The 17,640-nt window shown below is 44.1% G+C and overlaps 1 protein-coding gene across 1 annotated transcript in view; it reads right to left on the bottom strand.

Annotated features, from left to right (window-relative positions):
- STAB2 (stabilin 2) overlaps positions 1 to 17,640 on the bottom strand; it is an 805,158-nt gene that overhangs the window by 352,371 nt on the left and 435,147 nt on the right. The window contains 2 exon segments of the mRNA XM_069228991.1: positions 2,792 to 2,887; positions 5,008 to 5,070. Of these exon segments, the coding sequence (XP_069085092.1) occupies positions 2,792 to 2,887; positions 5,008 to 5,070 (159 nt within the window).

The raw sequence follows: 17,640 nt of genomic DNA, 5'->3' as shown, positions 1-17,640 counted from the left end.
TACAAATATCTTGGGTTTTGGCTTTACGAGCGCCACTCCCCCAGGCTTAATCTAAACACACTACAGCTCTGCCTCACTTCACTCATCGCAGCCTTCCCGGGAAAGCTAAGCCTATTTCTGAACAATGGCTAGAGTAAAATCTTCCATCGGATATTCCATCTCCCACAACACGTCACCCGCACAAATCCCTTTAGAATGTGGGCTTCAACAGCAAGGGCTAGTACAGCAAAGCCCCCTCCTCAAGTACCTCTCATCCTTAAGAATGAGCACCCCCAATACACTAAATACACTAAGGGCCAGATGTAGCAAGCATTTTGCATGGTGCAAACAGCGAATTTTGCTGTTTGCGCCATGCAAAACGCACATCGCGATGCTCATTCCCATTTAGCGAGTCGGTAAACTGGTTACCGACTCGCAAAATGGAAATGCGACTAGCATCGCAAGGTAGAATTGCTTTGTGACCGCGAACGCGGTCGCAAAGCAATTCACAGTTAGCACCCATTTCAAATAGGTGCTAACCCATTCGCAAAAGGGGAGGGGTTCCCATGGGACCCCTTCCCCTTTGTGAATGGCTCTGAAAAAATGAAACAAAAACGTTTAATTTTTTCGTGTGTATTGCAACTCGTTTTCCTTCAAGGAAAACGGGCTGCAATACAAAAAAAACAAAACTGTTTTATTAAAAAGCATTCACAGACATGGTGGTCTGCTGTCTCCAGCAGGCCACCATCCCTGTGAGTGCTGCGAATTGCAAGGGGGTCGCAAATTGTGACCCACCTCATTAAAATTAATGAGGTGGGTCTTTGCGACCCCCTTGCGATTCGCAGATGGTGTCAGGGACACTATCCTGCATCTGGGTTTCTGAATTACAAATAGCGAGTCGCTCAGACTCGCAATTTGCAAGTCGCAAACTCGGACGTACCTACATCGGGCCCTAAAAGCATTAACCTGGAAAGAGATTCCAGACAACAGCCAAACAAACTGTTGGGCCCACACGAGAAATGAGGCCTTAGAGTCACTGGCCTTGAAACATCTTTGGAAAGCAAAATTACCACGCAATGCCTTTAAACTCACATTGAGCAAACAAACTAAGCTACTATCCTGATGCAAGATAAGGAATGCTTCCACAATTGTAAACACATGTGGCTATGAATCAACACAGAGAAATCGCCAATGCCACAGAGCTATCTGTTTGAAACCAAAGGCTTTTATAAATCCAGATTTTTAGCACTAAGACTCGGCCTTCTAACAAACAAGGATGCACTGCCGCCTTGGGCCCCGACCCAATTTCGCCGTCAAGTAGGCTGTGTCTTGGGCCTAAAGAATCTTTTTTTGCACATATTGTGCATATGCCCCACTCTGCCACCAGCATGCAGAAAGCGTCTGCGCAACATTTTAACGTTAACAGAGCAAGAACATGCCGCCAAGCCGTGCTGTTCTGCCTGGAAGGCCGGAGACCCCAAGTATTAGCTTGCCTGTAACATTTATTATCATTGTGGAGCAGCTATTCAAAGCTGTCGCACAACCAACCTGAGGAACTATTTCCTAAAGACTTTCCATGTTTGATTTGCACTTTCAATGCACTGGCACGTTACCTTGTGTATGTTTGGCCCAATTAAGGACAACTGCTGAAGAGTCCTCTTGTTTTAAGTATGCAACTGTACCTTCAACTATTTTTAAACTGGTAACATGAGCCCCACTCTCCATTCCCATTTGCTATGCACTTGCACTTTTAGGTAGCATTAAGGACAATTATTGAAAGGTCCAGGTACTGGCACTTCACTTTGTGAACGTTTGGTGCAATTAAGAACTATTACTGAAGAGACCTCTTGTTTTTAGCAAATCATTGTACCTTTTAGCCTTTTTCTGTTTATTCAGATCTGCAAGATAACAACCAATATTGATTTGTATGTTAAATTATCAGAAACGAGGTCACAAAAACAGCCAAAGTATGTCTTTATTGGAGCCCCAAATCCTAAAGGTGAAACTGGAGCGAGAGAGAGAGAAAGAGAGAGAAAATGTCATAGGTATAGGTCAGTAGACAGAGTTGAGGAAGAGAATGTGAAATGAAGTGATATGAACAGACAAATCACTTCCCCAAAGTGTCCCTTGGAAGATAGGAGGCCTGGGCAATTACCCATTTTGTCAATGCCTTAAAATGTCTATGACGGCATTTGCAGTTGCAAAGTATTGAAAGATTACCAACACCTAAGTTGGTTGGAGGGGGGGAGGGTTGTGGGGGTTATGTAACCAGTTTGTCAAGGTGTTCACTTACAAGAGGTTCCTGTTACTGAAGGCAGGCAGACAAAATAAGGAGACAAGAGGGATCACAGCATACTCCTCCGATGTCATTCTATGTATTGAAGCTCTTTGTTTTAAAGCAGCATGTGTCCCTTTAAGGGACAAGGCTGCCTAATAAAAAGTGTCACATGCAAGGAAAGTGAATGCGGGGTTTGATGACCGTTGTACCATGCATTCAAAGGAATTTACAGGGGATCACAAAATACCTTTTACCTCATTAATGTGTGCACCAAAAGGTTTTGTGATCGTCAGTAAATGTACAATTTGTGGTGCAACCGATTAGTACATCATGTGCATCGCACAATAAAGGCCACAAACACTGTCTGGTTTGCAACCCAAGCTTAGGTCCCTGGTAAAATGATCATTTTCAAATGTTCGTGTGTTCAGTTTATGGTGTTTACCTAACCCTTTAGTAGAAATCACAAGTCATATTTTTGTGATGTGGCTTGTACAATTAAAACAACATTGATAAACTATCAAAAGTAATGCTCACAATAATAGTCTGAGCGCATTGTTGTTGGCATCCAAAGTGTACCAGCCTTCTCAGTCTTCGATACTCTGTGTACATACAATGTTTTCTTAGTCCTTCCTGTACAAATTAAGAACATATCTGTTTACAAAATCATACAAGCACAGGGAAGTCATGCATACACCACAAAAAGATATTATACACCTTTAAAGATTAACCAAGAACTATGTAAAACCATTTCCCTAACCATCAAAAATGTTTCCTTCCTGAGGCAGTCAGTTCTCTACCAGAGCTTCCTGCTAAACAAACTTTTAACTGCAACTTCCCAGTTTAAGGGGTGTGCCCTAAGATGTTACTGTATGTCTCTGTTTTTTTGGCATGAAATATGACTAATGTTGTCATTGACGTCATTTAGAGGTTGCCAGGGGTCTCGGCCTCGACCCCTGGCTTTCCCGTTGAAACCCTTGGCACTGCCTTGGCGAACCCTGACCTCAGAGATGGCAAACCGTGTCTGGGGCACAGTGGCAGCTCGTCCCTATAGATGTCCTTTAGGGCTCCACTCTCCATGTTTTCTATCATGTTGTTATTACACTAGTAGTAAATAATGTTGGATTCTTCAGTGTTAGTGTAATAAAAATGTAGTACAATTAGCTGGAATATTACTTTTTGACAGCTAAAGTAAGAAAACAATGTTTTAAGTGTATGTTGTGTGCGTTTTTGCACACGTACACTGTTGAGCTGTTGTTTATGTAAGTGTGTGTATGTGTGAATGCCTATCTGAAAAAAGAAGTCAAAGGGTGTGTGTGGTCACTTCTGCTACTCCTGGCATTTTGGTGAATTGACGTCTATGAGTGTTGTATGTTTCGTAGCTAAACAGTATGATGATGATGTCAATGGAGCAAAAGTATGAACAACATTTATTGATTAATACAAGGTCGAACTCAGTTTACAGGTGTTATTCTATCAGCTTCCAAGAACAACTATGAAACACCCAACCACGAAATGTTGTCAAAAGCTCTGTCCATTCTCGAAGGGCTGTTTATGGTGGAATAATCTTGGCCAACATTCCTCATACAGCATACATCCTAAGGAACAAAAACTTTTTTATAAGGAGAATGAGGCTCTCAACTGCAACAACACTAAACTACATTATTACCAAATCAAGTACTCATCTCACAAGTCACACCCACAAGCACCAATCAATAGTCATAGCCAACAAAGCCGAACCACTATTTCTACTGCTGCGCTAGCACAGATCCACATGGCAGCCGTCACATGCAAGAACACAGTACCAACATGCACACAAAAAAGATGGATAGCACATGTTCTACCTACAAAGATACTGATGGCAAAAATGAAATGTAAAACAAAATACACAAACATCACAACAAACTGTTATCTGTTTTATGCCACGATGCAAGAAAGAACAGCATGAAGGCCACTGCACATCACTAGTAGGGCAGAGCAGCAACTATGATACCACCCCTGTACTGCAAAGGAACTTTCACGGCAGAGACAAATGGTGTCGGTTGGCAAGGACAGTAGAAAAATAGAATAAAAAGTGTACCCATTAAATGGGGTTTTGAAGTGTGGCTTAATAGACACAACCAACATGCCTTGCGCAGTGTGGAATAGCCATAAAGCGGGTTGGGTGCAGATGCTGTGGCCAACTTGCACTGTGCAAGACCAAACCCTGTATTTCACAGAGGTTGGCAGACTTGGAGCTCAGGGTCTAGTCGTGGGTCTGGTCTTACAGCCAACCCCTACAGTGCACAGAAAATTGGAAATCCACGATGTTCCCAAGTCTATACATATGTAATATTGATAACTTGTTTTCATATAGCACTTGATACTACAGTTTTTGCCATCAATAAATCAAAGAAGATGTTCTTGGCAAGTGTTTAACACAATGAATCAACTTCCCAGCTTTGCTTAAAACAAAAACAGATAGGGCTGGGGAAGTATGTGTAACTCACCCATGCCAGTGCATACCATACAGATGGGCCTCGTCATTGCAACATGCATAATTAATGGATGAACTTGTGTGGGAATGGCCATGAATAGGCAAGAAACACCAAACGCCATTCATGCACAAGGATAACTTACACATTCAGAAATATATATGTCTAACTCCATGTCTTTAGGAACCAGGTCCATGGACTTGAACATATACACCTGACCTGTCAATATGCTTATTCTATCACTAGGCAACATTCTCCCATGCACAATCCAATACTTACAATGCTCTCTGTTCCTGGGGGACAGCTGGTTAAAAAATATCTTGAACAGCTGCCACATGATCCCTGACAAAAAAAGAAAAAAGTACATTATATATATATATATATATATATATCAAAACAAATCCCTTTCAGGGTTACAGTGACGCATAAATTATGCAAAAAAGAGAATAGAGAACTCTGGGTAGTTCCCAAGTTTAGGTGGAGAGCAGCTCTAGTAAGGAGCACCCTGCAACACCAGCGACACTCTAGATTTGCTCACCTCAAATGTCTGTTTATCTAGCAAAGTATTTAAGCATTGGATCAGCACAGTGCTATCCACGCCAAGCTAGATAGTGACAAAGTCTTTTGCCATTTATACAGCAAAGTCTTTAAGCGTAGGTTTGACACAGTATCAACCTTGCCGAGCTGTAAAATGACAAAAGCCATTTACCACTCCAGGCACAGTATTACAGCTTTGGACTGATAAAATACCATCCAAGCCAACCTGAAATGAGTAAAAGCAACCCCTGACACGTGTTTCGCTCTCATTAGAGCTCATCAGAGAGGTTTAGCTTTGTCCAGACACAAGGGAGCACCCAGTATAAATCAAAACAAATTTTATCAGTCCAAAGCTGTAATACTGTGCCTGGAGTGGTAAATGGCTTTTGTCATACTTTGCTGTATAAATGGCAAAAGACTTTGTCACTATCTAGCTCGGCGTGGATAGCACTGTGCTGATCCAATGCTTAAATACTTTGCTAGATAAACAGACATTTGAGGTGAGCAAATCTAGAGTGTCGCTGGTGTTGCAGGGTGCTCCTTACTAGAGCTGCTCTCCACCTAAACTTGGGAACTACCCAGAGTTCTCTATTCTCTTTTTTGTATATATATATATATATATATATATATATATATATATAGTTATGAAACTTCTTCGATCTGAAAAAAATGGAATTAAAATAAAAGGAGACAATCTACTTTAGTATCTGTGGTGTTTAGGGTACTTTATTTTTACTTTTTTTACAGGAGCAACATAAGAATATATGTATGACCTTTGGACCCTCGGAGGACCCGTCCCTAGAAATGAATTCATAGTAACATTATGTAGGAAGTTGGCTCTGTATGTGCTATTTCAAAGTAAGGAATAGCATGCACAGAGTCCAAGGGTTCCCCTTAGAGGTAAAATAGTGGTAAAAAGAGATAATACTAATGCTCTATTTTGTGGTAGTGTGGTCGAGCAGTAGGCTTATCCAAGGAGTAGTGTTAAGCATTTGTTGTACATACACATAGACAATAAATGAGGTACACACACTCAGAGACAAATCCAGCCAATAGGTTTTGTTATAGAAAAATATCTTTTCTTAGTTTATTTTAAGAACCACAGGTTCAAATTTTACATGTAATATCTCATTTGAAAGGTATTGCAGGTAAGTACTCTAGGAACTTTGAATCATTACTTTAGCATGTATACTTTTTACATAAAACACAATAAGCTGTTTTAAAAGTGGACACAGTGCAATTTTCACAGTTCCTGGGGGAAGTAAATATTGTTAGTTTTAACAGGTAAGTAAGTCACTTACAGGTTTCATTTTTTGGTCCAAGGTAGCCCACCGTTGGGGGTTCAGAGCAACCCCAAAGTTATCACACCAGCAGCTCAGGGCCGGTCAGGTGCAAAGGTCAAAGAGGTGCCCAAAACACATAGGCTTCAATGGAGAGAAGGGGGTGCCCCGGTTCCAGTCTGCCAGCAGGTAAGTACCCGCGTCTTCGGAGGGCAGACCAGGGGGGTTTTGTAGGGCACCGGGGGGGGGACACAAGTTAGCACAGAAAGTACACCCTCAGCAGCGCGGGGGCGGCCGGGTGCAGTGTGAAAACAAGCGTCGGGTTTCCTTCAGTTTTCAATGGGAGACCAAGAGGTCTCTTCAGCGATGCAGGCAGGCAAGGGGGGGCTCCTCGGGGTAGCCACCATCTGGGCAAGGGAGAGGGCCTCCTGGGGGTCACTCCTGCACAGAAGTTCCATTCCTTTAGGCGCTGGGGGCTGCGGGTGCAGGGTCTTTTCCAGCCGTCGGGAATTGGAGTTAAGACAGTCGCAGTCAGGGGGAGCCTGGGGATTCCCTCTGCAGGCGTCGCTGTGGGGGCTCAGGGGGGACAACTTTGGTTACTCACAGTCGTAGAGTCGCCGGAGGGTCCTCCCTGAGTTGGTTGTTCTCCACCAGTCGAGTCGGGGTCGCCGGGTGCAGTGTTGCAAGTCTCACGCTTCTTGCGGGGAGTTGCAGGGGTCTTTAAATCTGCTCCTTGTAACAAAGTTGCAGTTCTTTTGGAGCAGTGCCGCTGTCCTCGGGAGTTTCTTGTCTTTTTCGAAGCAGGGCAGTCCTCAGAGGATTCAGAGGTCGCTGGTCCCTTGGAGCAGGGTTCTTTGGAAGGCAGGAGACAGGCCGGTAAGACTGGGGCCAAGGCAGTTGGTGTCTTCTGTTCTTCTTCAGCAGGGGTTTTCAGCTTTGCAGTCCTTCTTCTTGTAGTTGCAGGAATCTAAATCTTTAGGTTCAGGGAAGCCCTTAAATACTAAATTTAAGGGCGTGTTTAGGTCTGGGGGGTTAGTAGCCAATGGCTACTAGCCCTGAGGGTGAGTACACCCTCTTTGTGCCTCCTCCCAAGGGGAGGGGGTCACATCCCTAATCCTATTGGGGGAATCCTCCATCTGCAAGATGGAGGATTTCTAAAAGTTAGAGTCACTTCAGCTCAGGACACCTTAGGGGCTGTCCTGACTGGCCAGTGACTCCTCCTTGTTGTTTTCTTTGTTTCCTCCGGCCTTGCCGCCAAAAGTGGGGGCCGTGGCCGGAGGGGGCAGGCAACTCCACTAGCTGGAGTGTCCTGCTGGGCTTTGAGGCTCACCGCCAGGTGTTACAGCTCCTGCCTGGGGGAGGTGTTAGCATCTCCACCCAGTGCAGGCTTTGTTACTGGCCTCAGAGTGACAAAGGCACTCTCCCCATGGGGCCAGCAACATGTCTCTAGTGTGGCAGGCTGCTGGAACCAGTCAGCCTACACAGATAGTCGGTTAAGTTTCAGGGGGCACCTCTAAGGTGCCCTCTGGGGTGTATTTTACAATAAAATGTACACTGGCATCAGTGTGCATTTATTGTGCTGAGAAGTTTGATACCAAACTTCCCAGTTTTCAGTGTAGCCATTATGGTGCTGTGGAGTTCGTGTAAAACAGACTCCCAGACCATATACTCTTATGGCTACCCTGCACTTACAATGTCTAAGGTTTTGCTTAGACACTGTAGGGGCACAGTGCTCATGCACTGGTACCCTCACCTATGGTATAGTGCACCCTGCCTTAGGGCTGTAAGGCCTGCTAGAGGGGTGTCTTACCTATACTGCATAGGCAGTGAGAGGCTGGCATGGCACCCTGAGGGGAGTGCCATGTCGACTTACTCATTTTGTTCTCACTAGCACACACAAGCTGGTAAGCAGTGTGTCTGTGCTGAGTGAGGGGTCTCCAGGGTGGCACAATACATGCTGCAGCCCTCAGAGACCTTCCCTGGCATCAGGGCCCTTGGTACCAGAGGTACCAGTTACAAGGGACTTATCTGGATGCCAGGGTGTGCCAATTGTGGAATCAAAAGTACAGGTTAGGGAAAGAACACTGGTGCTGGGGCCTGGTTAGCAGGCCTCAGTACACTTTCAATTCAAAAGATAGCATCAGCAAAGGCAAAAAGTCAGGGGGTAACCATGCCAAGGAGGCATTTCCTTACACATTAGAAACATTTTTGTACAGATAATATTTAACAATGTGGTATTAGCTATTAGCAGCGGCAGCCACTACACATGTCAGGGAACGGGGCGACGACGGGGGAAACAGAAATAATAATTCAAAAAAACAAACTTACTGTTATGACACTGTTGCCACCTGCTGCCTCGCTCCTCTGCTCTCCTGGTGTCCCAGCAGTACCTGAGACAGCATCAAAGGCTCCCCACGCAATCCTGGTGCTGCTCTCATGCTAGGGCATGAGGGCAGCGTCAGGATTGGTCTTGGTCTGCCGCTTAGACAGTGCACTTGGGTCTGTGCAGTTTCTCCAACCCGGCTGTGTTGCACCTAAATGCGCATATCAGTTTGGCCGGCCTAAAACTGTTGTGTTAAGGTTCTTGTGGGAGTTGGTGTAATGTTTAACAGTTGGAGTGGCCACTGAATGTAATCGGTCATAAACGTGTATTTGTAACGATAAACGCCCATCAGGTGTATGGTAATAGTCACAAGAAAGATAGGACCAGATGTATGAAAATATTTTGCACTCGCAAACGGTAAAATCGGCCGTTTGCGAGTGCAAAATAGTGGTCTACAATGCATGAAATGCATTTGCAGACCACGAGTAAGAAATCGCTAAAACTGCGATTTCTTGCGTTGCGACCTGGAAATTGCGAGTTGCAATTTGCGATGCGCATTTTCCAGGTCGCAAGGCTATGCTGGAAAAAATCGCAAATTGAGATTTTTCCACAAATGCCATTTTGCACTTGCAAAATACCATGCTTTGCAACCAGGTGGTAACCTAGTGCAAACTTTAAAAATGCAGTTAAACTGCATTTTTAAATTTAACATGTGAAGCACACATGCCATAGCTGCGAATGGTGCCAGTATTGCAATTTGCGATTCGGTAATAGCTTTTGCAGTTTTTAAGAAATCGCTCTTACAGCATTGAGCAGATTTCATTTGACATAGCTTTGGATGAGTGTGACTAAGGACTCAATAAATAGACTGCCTTTTGTTTCTGGAACACAAAAGAATCAGAGCAGTGAGCTCATGGTATGGAAATTCTGAGCACATTCACCTTCGGAAGACACCGCATTTGTAGGGGTATGGTTTATGTCACTCTAGAAGTATAATTCACCCACTCAGTGTGTTAAATCAACTCTAAGATGAATCACTTTATTTATTAAATCTACCGAGAATTTTCATTGTGTAATACGCATCGAGGGGATTCTCCACAAAGATAAACTTGCATGTGGAGATTTGTCCACATGGAAATTTGCACTTGCAGTTTGGAGTAGCTTTACTACTTTTGGCTATTCAGCAGTTCCAAATGTAAAATTACACCAAAGTGCAACTGAAATCAGGGAGCGGGGCCAAATTTACAAGTATAAAGTTATTTTTGGTAGTTGGGGTGGACAGCACCCTACGGGAAAGTATAGGGAAAACTAAAAAATAAAAATAAAATTAAAAAAAGTTTATTAAACTTTTAAAAATATTACATTTATTTTAATGTTAGATATTAATGTCAAATTGTACATTTAAAAAAATGTATAACAAATAAAAGAACAATGCTACATTGCTAACATATGAGGGGTTTAAAACATACTTAAAATAGGTTTAATTCATATAGAATAATAATGTATTTGGAGATGTATAAAAATATATATCCTACCTACAGTAAAATGTTAATTTTATTTCATATGTATTGAAATAATAAAAGTCATTCATATAATTATTTTAAATAACTTAGGCCCTCATTCTGACCTTGGCGGGCGGCGGAGGCCGCCCGCCAAAGTCCCGCCGTCAGGTTACCGTTCCGCGGTCGAAAGACCGCGGCGGTAATTCTGACTTTCCCGCTGGGCTGGCGGGCGGTCGCCTTCAGACCGCCAGCCAGCCCAGCGGGAAAGAGGCTTCCACGATGAAGCCGGCTCGGAATCGAGCCGGCGGAGTGGAAGCTGTGCGACGGGTGCAGTTGCACCCGTCGCGTATTTCACTGTCTGCGCAGCAGACAGTGAAATACATGTAGGGGCCCTCTTACGGGGGCCCCTGCAATGCCCATGCCAGTGGCATGGGCACTGCAGGGGCCCCCAGGGGCCCCGCGACCCCCCCCTACCGCCATCCGGATCTCGGCGGTCCGACCGCCGGGATCTGGATGGCGGTAGGGGGGGTCGGAATCCCCGCGGCGGTGCAGCAAGCTGCGCCGCCGCGGAGGATTCAATGGGGCCGCGGTACACTGGCGGGACCCCGCCAGTGGTGCCGGTCCGACCGCGGCTTTACCGCCGCGGTCGGAATCCCCATTGGAGCACCGCCGGCCTGTCGGCGGTGCTCCCGCGGTCCTCCGCCCTGGCGGTCAAAGACCGCCAGGGTCAGAATGACCACCTTATTTTTAACAAACAAAATACAAAGTTAAATTTACCTTCAACTATAAAACGTATTAAAAACATCACAAAATAATATTTATTTGTTATTAACATTAAAATGTAAATATATGTTTAACTTTTTAAGTCAAAAAAGATATTTTATTTTAACATTGTTTCTTCTGGGGTATATTTAAAGCTCCTTCTTCCTTTTTGTTTCAGAGAAGGGTCTTGTAATGTTATTGAATAGCCATGTATGATCCTGGACGTACTCCAGGTCTGAGCAGTAGTACATTTATTACTGTTTGGGGCCTTTCTGGCTGTAGTTGTTTTATAAGTGCAGTTTGTGAATAGCAATGGGCTACTCTTTTGAGGGTGGGCATCTCTTCCTCCATAAAACCATCCAAGTTAGCGGTAAGTACTCCCCATTTTCCAGCAACTCTAAGAGTCTATCCACATTTGCTACTAAAACATAAGCCTGCATGTGATGAGATCCCTGAAATAGGGCAAAGATCTCCACAAAGAAAAGCTAGGATAGGCAGAGGTCTCCACTTGCAGGTTTGTGAATAACTTTCTGTAGTTGTTTTATTTGTAGTTATGAGTAGTACTGCTGTATTACTTGTAGGAAGCTGGCCTGGTGTGTGGTGGACGCCTATAGTGGTGTCACCTTACGCCAGGTCCAGGTATTCCCTATTAGTGAAGTGTAAGCAGAGTCTAGGAAGCCCAGGCTCTGTAGATGTAGCTGTGGATAAGCAGCCAACACTTATCTAGGAGACATGCAAAGCTTATGCAATGCCACTATAGTCACACAGTAACTTGTCACACATGATAGAACCACACAGTGTTACAAAAGGAAAATGTCACTTACACAGTGTACATCTGTTCGTGGCATATAGTGCTGCAGATTCACATGCCTTGCATAAGTCCGCCATCTAGTGTTGGGCTCGGAGTATTACAAGTTGTTTTTCTTCGAAGAAGCTTTTTCGAGTCACGAGATCGAGTGACTCCTCCTCTCAATGATAGTGCACATGGGCATTGAGTCCTCTGTTAGATTGTTTTCCCATAGGAGGGTGAAGTAAGGAGTGAAGAAATGTATCTGTACATATATATAGTAAGAAAAGAAGATGCCCATGCAATGTATATACATATTTACATAAAGACAGTACCACAGCGGCTACAGGCTTCCGGGGAGGGTGCATGTGAATCTGCAGCACTACATGCTACGACCAGATGTCCACTGAGTAAGTGACATTTTCCCTTTGATGGCATGTATAGCCAGATACACATGCTTTGCATAGACTGAAAAGCAGTCCCCTAATAAAATAAGCGGTGGCTAGCCTGTAAGAGTTGGAGTAGTTTGAAAGTGTTTTAAGCACTGCTTGACCAACATTTGCTTGTTGGCGAGATAGCACATCCACACAGTAGTGTTTAGTAAATGTGTGTGGTGTGGACCATGTGGCTGCTTTGCATATGTCTGCCATTGGTATGTTTCCTAAGAATGCCATTGAAGTTCCTTTCTTTCTAGTAGAATGTGCTTTAAGAGTTACTAATAGTTGCCTTTTAGCTTTAAGATAGCAAGTGTGAAAACACTTTACTATCCACCTGGCCAATCCTTGTTTGAAATAGGATTACCCTTTTGAGGCTGTTGAAAATCCACAAAAAGTTATTTAAGTTTTCTAAAATCTTTTGTTCTGTCTATATAATACATGAGAGCCTTTTTGAGCTCAAGAGTGTGGAGAGCTCTTTCAGCAATTGAACTTGGCTGTGGAAAGAAGACTGGCAATTCCACTGACTGATTGATGTGAAATGTTGAAACCACTTTGGTTAGAAATTTTGGATTTGTCCTAAGTACTATTTTGTGTTTGTGAATTTGGAAGAAAGGTTCTTCTAAAGTGAATGCTTGAATTTCACTAACTCTTCTTAAGGAAATAATTGCTACCAGGAAAGAAACCTTCGATGAGAGAAATTGAAGAGCGCAAGAATGCATGGGTTCAAATGGTGGACCCATAAGCATTATGAGCACAATGTTAAGATTCCAGACAGGAGCTGGTGGAGCTGTAGGTGGAATTACTCTTTTAAGGCCTTCCATAAAAGCTTTTATGACAGGAATTCTAAACAGAGACGTATGATGTCTGTTTTAGAGGTAGGCTGATATTGCTGTTAAATTAATTTTAATAGATGAATATGCAAGATTTGCTTTTTGTAAGTAAAGCAAATAACATACAATATCCTGTACTGATGCTTTAAGTGGATCAATGTTTTGGGGTTGACAGTAATATACAAAACATTTCCATTTAGCTGCATAGCACTGCCTGGTTGTAGGTTTACATGCTTCCTTTAGAATGTCCATACATTCTGATGGAAGCTGTCGATATCCAAACTCTATGATTTCAGGAGCCAAATCGCCAGGTTGAGCATACTGGGATGGAGATTGCATAGAAAACTGTAAAGGTGGTGGTGGTGGAGTATCAGGTGGTGGAGAAGTGGGCAGCAAAGGAGAATGCGGTGGTGAAGGCTGATGTACTGACTTTGGTTTCTCCTTGTGATTGAAGATTTTGGCAGGTTAACACCCAGCTTCCAAACTCTCTTGGAAGGATAGTTTCCTTTTGGTTATAAAAGGAGGAGAGCCAATAGTTTTTCCAGTATCCTTATGGATTTGGATCTTTCGATGTTCATGGTCCATCACTTCAAGTATGGGCCTAATGTCTATTGATTTTTCCACAGATGGAGTATATTTGTTTCCCACAGTTTCGAGCTCCAAAAGCTTGGTAACCGACTGCTTTAATCGGGGCCAAAAATGTCAACTCCGAAGCAGATGGAAGTTTTTTTGGCTCTGAAGAGGAGCTTGGTTGCATCGGCTCCGAGGTGGTAGATGAATGCTTTGGTTCTGAAGTGGAAGCCTCCACTTTCCAAATTGATACCGAAACAGGCGTGGCAGTCTGTTCGGTCAAATGCATTTTGGTCTTCTTCAACGCCGAACCCAAGGGCCGGTCGTCGAGATGTAACTTTCGGGTCCGACCATGGCCGGCAAGCACTGGTGGACCCAAGACCAATTGTGATGACTTTTTGGAATGTTTTTTTGATGGAAAGGGGCTGGCATACTCACGTACTACAAAGCAGGAATCACTTGGCTGTCCCCATCGGAATCACGGTCAGAATCAGAGTTTGCGTTGGAAACTGCAGTTTGCGTTTGCTCCTCATCAAAAATAAAGGGCGCTTGTTTGGTCGACTTTGATGCCATCTCCAGCCGGCGTGCTCTCCGATCACACAGAGTCTTCTTGGAGTGGAAGGATCGGCAGGCCTCACAGGTTTCTTCCTCGTGATTGGGAGAGAGGCAGAGATTGCACACCGAGTGTTGGTCGGTGTACGGGAACTTAGCATGGTACCGAGGGCAGACTCGAAACGGAGAACGATCCATGAGCCTGTAGTAGGCCCGAGAAGGGCCAGGTCGCCCGAAAGAGTGTTTAATCGATCCCGACGATACTATCGGATCGAGAGTAGTTAGAAAAACACATTCGAAAATTATACCGACGTTTAAAGGAAAGATAGAGAAGTTCTGATAGTACCCAACCGAGATCTATCGGAGTGAGAGGGAACACATCCGAACCCGACAGCAGAAAGAAAACAATCTAACAAAGGACTCGATGCCCATGCGCACTATCACCGAGAGGAGAAGTCACTCAGTATTATAACTCGCAATAGTTTCTTTGAAGAAAATCACCTTGTAACACTCCGAGCCCAACACTAGATGGCAGACTTATGCAAAGCATGTGTATCTGCAGCTACACATGCCATCGAACTTAAAGGTACTTTATTATAGTAACACAACACTAGATTACTTATAGGCAGTCCCCCCTACCCCCACTGGAGGTAAGTACACACTAGTTATATACACAATAGTCATCAGAAAATAGCATGGAAACTACAAGCATTGACAATACTTTGTAAAAATAAGAAAGACCCTAGGGGAAGACCAATCAATATACTAAGAAAGTTGAATGCGAGATACAGTCCCCCACTCAAGGATGTGTAGTTGTTAGAGGGGAGCTGGAAGAACTAGAAACCCCAAGAGGTGAGTACCTGAGTGACCCCCAGCATCCAGGAGAGCAAAGGTAAGTACCTTGGAGCAGTGCAGATGGTGTCCCACGTTGGTTGTCGGGTTGCAGATGGTCAGTGGTTCAGGAGAACCACCAAGCCTTGGCAAATGCAAGAGGAGTAAAAAAAAGCATTGCAAGGCTGAAGAGGACCAGCAAGGCCCAGGGGACTCAACCCTTCGAGAGGAGTGCGAAGTGACCATAGCAGTCAGGCGACCCAACAGAAGCAGTCGCAGCCCCCACAGGCAACCCACTGACAGCAGGCACAGTAAGTCGCAGTGAGGCCAAGGCAGCACACCTGAAGAGGAGTCCCACGTCGCTGGAGCAGCAGAGAGCGGACTGTGCTTTGCAGGAAGAAGTGCTGGGGGCCGGGGCTACTCGGAGCCTGAAGATCCCTTGGAGCAGGAACAAACAAGTCTTGGTAGCTGCAAGAGTCACGGGGTACTGTCCTGCAAGGAGAGGCAAGAGCTTACCTTCTCCCAAGTTGGACAGAAGGCAGAAAGGGCCAAAGGGACTACTCACGGCTATCACCTGTGATGAAGGATCCACGCAGTTCCAGAGGAGAACAGATCCACGCAGCCGGACGTCACTGGAGTTGGTTCCTGCAACAGGAGTGACTCCTTAACTTCATGGGAGATTCCTTCTTGCTTCTTGGTGCAGGCTGAAGTCTCGTCAACCTCAGAGGATGCACAGCCTGGGAAGGAGCCAGAGAAACAATGTTGCAAAGCAAAGTCATTGCCAGAGTTGCAGCTTTGTCAGTTCCTGTAGAGTCCAACTGCGGTTCCAGTGGCCAGAAGATTAAATAAACAATGCAGATGAGTACTGGTGGAATCTTGCACATCGAATCTGGGGACCCACCCTCAAGGGAGTCCTTAAATAGCCCTTAAAGTGGGTTTGGTCACCTAGTAAGGAGGGGGCTGTGATGTCACCTGCCTGACATGAGCACTCAGATGCTCCCAGGGGCCTATGCACATCTTTGTTTCAAGGTGCCAGAATCGGGCCACCAGGAGGAGCTCTGGGCACCACTCCTGGGGTGGTGAAGGGCAGGGGAGTCCCTGGAGAGATGCAAAAGGGTTTATGCAAGGAGGGCACCAAATGTCCCCTTCAAAGCAAACCGGTGGCTTGGGGAGGCTAACCCTCCAAAACCATGCAACACCTATTTCCAAAGGGAGAGGGTGTTGACTTAGGAATTCTATTACTGTTATTTACATGTTCAGCAATCATGTCTTTGCTCCTACTACATAGAATGGATTACATAGATGTACAACGTATATTTCAGTAGGCAAATAAAAAGCACTATATACTTTAAAGTTTAACATTCAAGTGAAAAGCAAAAGTGTTGTCATTCCCTCAGTAAGTTAATCAGTTTAGGCAAAAGGTAAACCCAGCTCGTCAGCTACAATACAATGTAATTAAATGAGTACGATTTTCTGATGATCATGGCCTTCTATATTGTTAGTACCCGCAGTGAAACTATGTAAAGTGAGCGCTTTTTTACAGTTCCTGAAGAAAAGAAAGGGGCATGTAAGAAAACCAAGGCATTTCTCTGAAGATGCAAGGAAAGAAAAGATTATAATTATACTGTTCAGCGACTCCTTCAGGAGGGTCTAGATGGTTCCTCAGCTTAAAACAAACTGCCAGCATCCATTTTTGAAAGATTTCAAGGCAGGATCTGAGGGTAAGGATGTTGGTAATTTAACAAGCAAAGATTAACCATGGTTTACGGCTTATACAAGAGTCCGAGTACTTTCGAGCAGACACGTGAAACTAGAATAAGTGTAGAAACATATTTTCATTTTATTGTTTATCAATAGAAAATATGATTCTTACAGTTGAAAGAAAAATTTCAATAGGCTTTGAATTACTGTTGCCTGAAGAAATAGTTTAAATATGCAAGGGTGACAAAACAATTATAACGGATAAAGAAAGAAAAAGTTTTGCGAAAGTAAAGCATTGACCCACTATTCGCGCACTCACTCAAATGCCATCACTCAGTGCAAGAGAACCAATGGCTGAGATGAGCGGACACTGCCTCATACTGTGGTGGGTAAAAGCTAAATATGAATGGCAATTGAACAGGCCACCTGACAAAGAGGCTGCCTTAATAAGCCGCACTGTATGTGAACAAATACGTATTTTTTATTTATTTATTTTTTTTACGATGTTTTTTTTTTTAACGTCAGGCTGGCGAGCCAGGTAAAGCTGTCTCTAGCCCAAAAAACGAACATGAACCAATTGTATTCAGGATGGAGCAAAGAACATTTGGAGCAAAACAGGAAATACTCGCTGTGAATGCTTTGAAACGTTAAATGTCAGTGAAGATCCTCACCATTCTCTGTACCACTTACAAAGTAGGCAGAATTGTGTAACAAAAAAACAAAAGTATGGCAGGCAGAGAAGCAGCAACTTCAAAATGCATGTAGGATTGGAAACTCCTTCAGAATTTGCAGCGATATGT

This window comes from Pleurodeles waltl, chromosome 4_1, assembly GCF_031143425.1.
Source record: "Pleurodeles waltl isolate 20211129_DDA chromosome 4_1, aPleWal1.hap1.20221129, whole genome shotgun sequence".
Lineage (NCBI taxonomy): Eukaryota > Metazoa > Chordata > Amphibia > Caudata > Salamandridae > Pleurodeles > Pleurodeles waltl.
The sequence above is the reverse complement of the archived record's forward strand: the minus strand, read 5'-3'. Positions and strand labels throughout refer to the sequence as shown.